Source organism: Micropterus dolomieu, linkage group LG01 (assembly GCF_021292245.1).
Source record: "Micropterus dolomieu isolate WLL.071019.BEF.003 ecotype Adirondacks linkage group LG01, ASM2129224v1, whole genome shotgun sequence".
NCBI classification, from domain to species: Eukaryota; Metazoa; Chordata; class Actinopteri; order Centrarchiformes; family Centrarchidae; genus Micropterus; species Micropterus dolomieu.
Window position 1 is genome coordinate 32,705,966 of NC_060150.1, and position 8,157 is coordinate 32,714,122.

General features: G+C 41.6%; 1 protein-coding gene across 1 annotated transcript in view; it reads right to left on the reverse strand.

Annotated features, from left to right (window-relative positions):
- tpk1 (thiamin pyrophosphokinase 1) overlaps nt 1-5,303 on the reverse strand; it is a 48,660-nt gene extending 43,357 nt beyond the window's left edge. The window contains exons 1-2 of the mRNA XM_046065885.1: nt 5,265-5,303; nt 4,992-5,082 (exon numbers count right to left, since the gene is read on the reverse strand). Coding sequence (XP_045921841.1) covers nt 4,992-5,082; nt 5,265-5,288 — 115 coding nt within the window. The 5' untranslated portion in view covers nt 5,289-5,303. The remainder of the gene's footprint in view (nt 1-4,991; nt 5,083-5,264) is intronic.
- Nucleotides 5,304-8,157: the final 2,854 nt, after the last annotated feature.

Genomic DNA, 8,157 nt, shown 5'->3' on the forward strand with positions numbered 1-8,157 from the left:
CCTTTCCTGATATGACGTGAATGCAGTGGGTGGCCAGAGAAAGCGACGGTGAGGAACAAAGAAGAAGACTATACTTCAGGTTTCATGAAATTTTCATGAAATTCTCATTGCAAAATGTGCATCACCTTGTGTCCTGAAAAAAAAACAACCCTTTTTGGATTTATACCCTCAAGTGTAAAGAGTGCAGAAAGTGTGGAGAAAAGAAATTGTCCTTTGGGTTTGTGACTTTGTTGCAGCAGCGGGCTTGATGTTGTTAAAAAGTTCACATCACTGGAAGGTCATTTCCATTGCGAAAGTCAACCCCAGCAGAGTATGGTAAAACAGAGAGAAAGGGAAGAGGGGACAGAGAGGAGACATAAAGGAGGACGAAAAGAAAGGAGGCCACAAGGAGGGTTAGGTGAGGAGGAAAAAGAGGAGGAGTAGATTTGTCAGTCTTGTCTCTTAATTGGCTGGAGGTATACGGAGAACAAAAGACAAACTCAGCCAACCGTGACTTTTCAGATAACCCCTCGTCGCACAAACACTCGCCTCCTCGCGCATACACGCACAAGGAGGTGCGCTGGCTTTTGTGCACTCCGTTCAAAGAAATGTCACCTTGGGAATCTTTTAAAAGTGCCAGACAGTATAAATATGACAACACACACACACACACACACACACACAAACACAAAATCCAGGCACATAACCTAGCAAACAGATATTCCAGGAACAGGCATTTATAATTAAAATGGTGAAATTTAAAAGGCTAACTGTGCACACAGGGGATTTTAAAATGCAGACATCCAGGGGCTGTTTTTATATTCTCCAACGTGAGTCTAGATAAGCATTTCCTGCAGGAGATTAAACTAAAGACGGCGTACAAATATACTCTAAACTTATCTAGTGAGGTAAAAGTGTTTCACCATACTGTACAGTTGGGAGACAGATTTAAAGAGTGTACGACACAGGGAATCTCAAACAGACCTTTTACCTTTGACAGCAAGTGACAGTTTATCAGCAAAATTATACCATCAGGAGGATGCGGGTGTGCGCTCCGATCTGCTCTGTTCTGCAACCGTTTGGAGGATTATTTGCACACCCGGAGAAATCTTTAGAATAAATCTTGGATTTGTACAGCGAGCAAACTCACGAGTGTAGCGTGTGATGCTTATTCTTAGCTTATGTGTTTGAGTAAACAGTTGTTTCAGTGGATGCTTCAAAACTGCTGATAGCATCCTATCAGAAGTGAGTGTCTCTTGACGGATGTTGACCTTTGTATGTTATTGATTTTCGAGCCATACAAGCAGAAAAAAACCTCTTCTGTGTTCCTGCCCTGCGCAAATCACACATGCAAGAGAATGTCAAGTTTATAATAACATATGTACAAGTACAGGAGCACAATTACAGTGGCCTTTGTAGTCTAACAAGAGGATTATTTGAAACCTTCAACAACAGTCAATGGAAACAGAGAGGGAGACAGACATCTAGGAGGCGAGATAGAAGAAAGCAATGCAGCACTAATGTGGTACTTGTCATGTTTTTTTTTCATTACGGATGAAATACTTTACAATTAAGCAATTAATTGTGTGGGGAAATAGTGAAAAATGTCTCAATCCAATCACCAGAGTCTTCAAATTGCTTGTTCTGCCTGACCAACAGTCGAAAACACAAAGATAGGTCCATTTACAAGGCCTTACACTAATCAGCCATAACATTATGACCACCGGCCTAACTTTTTGTAGGTCCCCCTTTTGCCACCAAAACAGCCCTGAACCATCAAGGAATGGAGCACTAGACCTCTGAAGGTGTGCTGTGGTATCTGGCACCAAGACTCTGAAGTATTCCTGTAAGTTGTGAGTTGGGGCCGCCATGGATTGGAGTTGTTTATCCAGTACATCCCACAGATGCTCGACTGGATTAAGATATGGGCCCTTTAGAGGCCAAGTCAACATCATGAACTTGTTGTTGTGTTCCTCAAACCATTCCTGGACCATGTTTGCTTTGTAGCAGAGTGCATTATCCTGCTGCAAGAGGCCACTGCCATCAGGGAATACCGTTTCCAGGTGCACATGGTGTGCCTCCGCTGGCTTACCTTCTTCACACAGTGCATCCTGGTGCCATGTGTTCACCAGGTAAGAGACGCACATGTACGCACATGGCCATCAACGTTACATAAAAGAAAACGTGATTCATCAGCTGACTCTGCCAAAACTGGGAGCTCTGAGCAAAGGGCGAGTGTTGATGTTTAACCCACTAGCACAGGAGCTTTGAACCGCGGGGAGGAAGTTTAATAAAGTTAATACTAAAGCTAATAGGACTGCTAGCCGCATGGCTAACTGAGCTAACGATAGGTACAGTTAGTAGTTAGTGGTTAGTGACAACTAAAGCTATCGATGTGCCTCATAGATAATTATTTCACATACGTACCCCTCTGTCTCTTACTGCACAAACACTGGCTAGAGATGCACTGGTCAATAGGGGCATATCTAGTAATCAGTGAGGCCCGGGCCCCAGAAACACTCCGGTCGGGCTGTGTTTTTTTTTTCCCTCAACATAATTCTTGTCTCATTTGTCTATGATAAAGAATAAATTCATCAAATTCAGGTTAAAAATAACAACACATTTGGTCTTTGCAAACAGAAATGATGTACATTTTATTTGCATATAGAGCGGGGGAGTGAGAACCAATCACGAGTGGTCACCTGAGGCATGTGGAGACGCATTTCTAATGCCGGGTGTAATCAGGGCCTTAGGCCTAGTCCACACGGACACGGGTATTTTTATTACCAGAGTTTTACTCCTTTGTTTTAAAAAAATCTCTGTCTATGTAAACGCAAAAACACGCTATCAAGCACTGTCAAGAACATGCCAATCCACCAAGCGGCGATATGACCCTAACTGTAAAGCCATGTTGGCCAATTAGAGCCTAATAAAATTGTAAACAAAGCAGGCAGTGGCATACAATCTGACATCAAACACAGCAGATAACGGCACGCGATCTGACATCGCAAGGCAATAACTCCGGTTTTACTGTCTACACAACAACACTGCAATCGTCGTTTCTTAAAATCCTCATCTTGGCAGGGGTTTTCAAAAATGTTGTTTCTGTGACCTGATACTGCATCTCCATGTGGACAAATGGCCAAACTGCGGAGAAAAATTCACGGTTTTGAAAATATTCGTGTAGACAGGGCCTTAGAGTCAAAGAAGATCACTGGGGGACTGTGAGCATGCTGTTCACCTGAACAATAAATATTCAGACTACAGCCAACTCAGGTTAATAAACGTTGAACAGAGGCATGATGAAGGATTTTGTGTGTGTAGGTCTGTTTAAATTAAATTGTGGTTGTGTTTTTGTCATTTTAATTAAATTCTAATTAAAATAGGTCACAATTAATCATCTGTTACACCTTTATTTTAAACGTTTTATTTTTGAGAATCCCACGCTCATACTGAGTCACCTCAACACCTCTAAAAAACTGTTAGCATTGCATTCCTTGGCCCTTTTTCTTGTTCGGTGGTGTATTTTTCACATTCTACTCTGAACGTGAAAAAATAGACTACAAGAGCTCATGACAGGATATTTCATGCTCTTCTAGAGTACAGCTCAATACAAGATTCTTCAGCTACCCAAAAAGTGGCAGGTTGAAGAAAAGGGTTGCACCAGATGTGTAAAATAACTACAGGAATGCAACACCTCATATTACGGGGATCTATTAAATAATAGATTTTTCTAGGACTCAAATCCATCTGTATCTTGTCAGTAAAGTGCACACGATATGCTTACTGTATGTTTCAGAAGCAGGCTCATCTGTGACCACTGCATGCCGCAGAATCCAAGGAGGATGAGAGAGGCAAAAGCTCTGACACTGCCGATCTTCTTGGGGACATAGTGTTTGTTTTTCACGCCTAAAAGCTTTATTTATATCCTTCTGTGGGTGGACAATGTTTCTAGCCAGTGTCAAAAACCCCATACTATAATTTCATTTGGACAAGCAGAGTGTATCTGTTGCTACTCAACCAATGGCAGCCCCCTTTAATATAACGTACAACCTTGTAAGGCAGGAATATTTTTCATGCAAGTCATGAAATTAGCTCTTTATCAAATATATCTCAAAATCTACATGGAGAAATGACAAATGTAACTGCAATACAAAACAGACGCAAGGAACGGAGGGATGTGCCTGCTGTCTCCTCTACAAACCAAACCGTTGTGCGATCCCCTTGACCTCTACAGCTCTGGGTAAAACCTGCCCATAGGCTCATATCAGCTTTCCTGTCTCCACACACACTCACACACCACCAGGGAGCTCACATAAACCTTGCCCTGAGAGATGTGGCTTAAGCCAGCTATAACCAGTTACCTCCTCAGGTCTGTAGGACAGTAAGCGCTGACCATCTTTTTTTAAGCGCATTAAACAAATACTGAACTTATTTGAGAAACGTGCCTAAATTTTTATTTTTTTGGTCAAATGTCGGATCTTTTTTTTTTCCTAGCGTTGGGTTTGAACAAAGTGAATTTATGCAGTAACAGGGATTTTATTCAGGAGCAGGATCACTTATTTTTAGAAACATTTAAATTAGCGAGATGCCTCTTCAAAGTTTGTTTTTCTCAAACAGCTAATATTACAAGCAAACGCATCAAGCCCTCTTTCAGTAAAGATTCTTTATGTGCGCAGCCTAACAAAAAAAAACACAAGGAAGTGCAGCTCATACAAACACACACTGCTGTCATGAAAGTGCCATTGATTTGTTTTTGAGTTTTAATTCCCCCAAGACTGTTTGTGTGTCAGAGCGAGTTGGAGAAGCAAAGACAGGAAGAGAAGTGTGACAGTGCTGCGAAGAGTGCATGTTTTGATCAGACGCGTACATACTGTCGGTGTCTGGGCCTCGGTTTGTGTGTGGACCCGCGCACAGATGTGGCTCGTGGTTGAACATAACACGCCTGAGTATTTGACTGATTGTGAGCATGTGTGTTTGTGCCAAGGGAATGTGTGTTTGAAAGGCAGTACCTGAGGGCAGCAGGCAGTCCAAAGGCGCCAACTCTTCATCCATGGCCAGAATCCACAGGAGCCCGTCCTCAATCAGCCAACTCACCTGGAACTGAGGAGAGGACGACAGACACTGTTGATAATAGTCGTGCTTTTATCTGCTTAGTTTTTTTTCCATTTTCTCTTTTTGTCAATCAAAGGAAGTCATTTCATTTTCCAGCTTGTCTCTCATCCCAGTTTGTCACCAGCCTAATTATTCCCCTTGAAACAAGCAGGCCGAATACAAACACTAACATGCACACGTGAGCATGATGACATCAAGGTTGGATCACTGGGTAACTCAAGACATAATACTGACACTAGAGCTGCAACTGAACTAAAAGTTGTTATCATTATTGATTAATGTGCCGATTATTTTCTTGATTAATCGTTTGGTCTATAAAACGTATGTAAATGAAAATAAAATTGAAAAATACCCATCACATATTACTGACTTAAATGACTTAAATGATTCAAATTAAATCAAATTAGTAGCAGATTGATTGTCTTTTGGTCAATTTCTGATTAATCTACTGATCGCTGCAGCTCTAACTGACACTTTGCTCATGGTAATGCATTGTGTCACCACACAGGCATCAGGACTATCTGCTGAAACAGAACCCATAAGGCAGCCGAAATTGTAATAAAAGTAATTAGAGCTGAAGTCATTAGATGATAGGAAGTTGACAGAAAATGAATTGGGAAGACTTTTGATTGATGACTTGATTAATAGCCACATTAATCTATCACTGATCATATTCATTTCTCAAGTAAAAATACCAAATATTTGCGTAATGGTCAGTATGCACTCCTGATAATGTCTAGGCATGTTGCTGATGAGACGGCAGATGGTGTCCTGGGGGATCTCATCCTAGACTTCGATCAGGGCATCAGTGAGCATCTGGACTGGTCTGTGACGCTACTTGGCGGCATCAGTTGCACGGATACATAACGTCCCAGATGCTCTCAATTAAATTCAGGTCTGGGAAACGTGAGGGCCAGTCAGTGGCATCAATGCCTTCATTATTCAAGAACTGCTTACACACTGGCCACATGAGGCCGGGCATTTTCCTGCATCAGGAGGAACCCAGGACCCACTGTACCAGTGTAAGGTTTGATAATGGCTCTGAGGATTTCATCCTCTGTAACTCAGTAGGGTTCCATTGGCTAGAACAAGGAGGTCTGTGTGAGCCTCCAAGGATTTGCCACATCACCAATCCAACATCAAACAGGTCATGCTGGATAATGAAACACGCAGCGTAACGGACTGGGACAAAAAATCGGCCCTGGCATTTTCTCCCCCAGAAGATTTTGAGCATTAAACACTTAATTTCCTGCATTCTGGGGACTTTTTCTGCACCAGGGAAGAACAAAATTCAGGTGGCAGGTGAAAATATAAAAATATAATAGAATATAATGCAATAATGGGTAGCTTACTATTGTGTTTTGCCTAGGTTACTTTTTTTGGACAATGCAGAGGTTTCTTCTCTATTTACATTGCATTGCAGGCTTATTGTGCAAATAAACCTATTTCATAGCATTTTTATTTGTTAATTAACATTTCTTGGAGCAAGCTATTTTTAAGAACATTTTTAACAAATGCTTTCAAAAAGTGGTGGGTAGCCTACATGTCCCCAGCATCCGCAGTGTAAATGGCCCTCCCTCCCTTCTCCCTCCCTTCCAGGATGAGCTACGCCATGCTTACCGCTTCACCTCCACTGTCCTCCTGCTCACTTTGTCACTTGCTATAACCATAGACTGGCAGTGGCCACTGCTCTCCTTTACTCCTTCAAGTGTCTATGCCTGCTCTAAGCAGGGTACCGCAGCTGAAGTTAAAACTATTGCAGCCAATTCTGGTGTTCTTGGAAAATGTCAAATGAGCTGCACGGTGCTGGGCTGTGAGCACAGATCCCACTAGAGAACATCAGGCCCTCATGCCACCCTCATGGAGTCTGTTTCTTACAGTTTGGTCAGAAACATGCACACCAGTAGCCTGCTGGAGGTCATTTTGAAGGGCTCTGGCAGTGTTTCTCCTGTTACTCCTCACACCAAGGAGCAGTACCGGTCCTGCTGCTGTTGATGCTCTTCTACGGCCCTGTCCAGCTCTCCTCATATAACAGCCAGTCTCCTTGTATTTCCTCCATGCTCTTGAGACTGTGCTGGGAGACACCTGTCACTTTCATTTGCACCAAAACAAGTGACACTGATTCATAATTGCTTATGCTTCCTAACTGGACAGATTGATATCTGTGAAGGTCAATTGACTTGATATTATACTGTGATGTTGAATGCTTATATTTTTGAGCAGTGTATTATATACGATAATTAATTATATAATATTACTTTATAACTATATAATAATGATATTACCATATAATAATGATATAATAAGTAATAAAAAATGATTAATTATAATGGACATGTTTTGTTGTAATTAATAGGGAACAAATTATTAGTTTATCAAGAAAATGATTGTATTCAATATGAAAATAAGCATCAGCTGCAGCCCTACAAATAATTATTTATAAAAATATAATAATAATAAGTATCAATAATTTATATAAGTGTCAATAATTTGTCATTCATTGCAGAGTCTTTTGTAATTTGTGACACAGATGAACAGAAAAATCGACCACACTTTGTGCTGTTGATACATAGGAGGGCTGAACGCAGCAGCTTTTGATGCTAAAACTGGTAAAACAAAATACATCTCTAAACAAATGAACAATAACTTAACCGTGACAATCACTAGGTAACACTTGCTTTGGGGAATGGACTTTGGCATCCTATTCCAGCGGTGTTTCATTCAGTTACACAACGGTTTTAACCACAGACCGTAAGCAACTGGAGCAGCGAACAGGGCTGCTATTCCGACCAACACAACACACATGCCGACGCTGTATAACCCGATTTCACACGTTAAAGCTGTCATTGCTACGCTTTGAACACATTCAACAAAAAACATGGACAACTTACAGGATAAAACTGGCTTCCGCCATTAATGTTGTAAACAGTCAACGAGCGCGCAGGGAGCGGACCACAGCAGGACCGAAGAGAGGCGGGAATTTGTTACCGCGACACCTAGAGGCCAAAAGTGGAAAAGCGTTCTCTTTTCCACGTTGCTGTAAAGCAGTGATTCTCAAAGGCA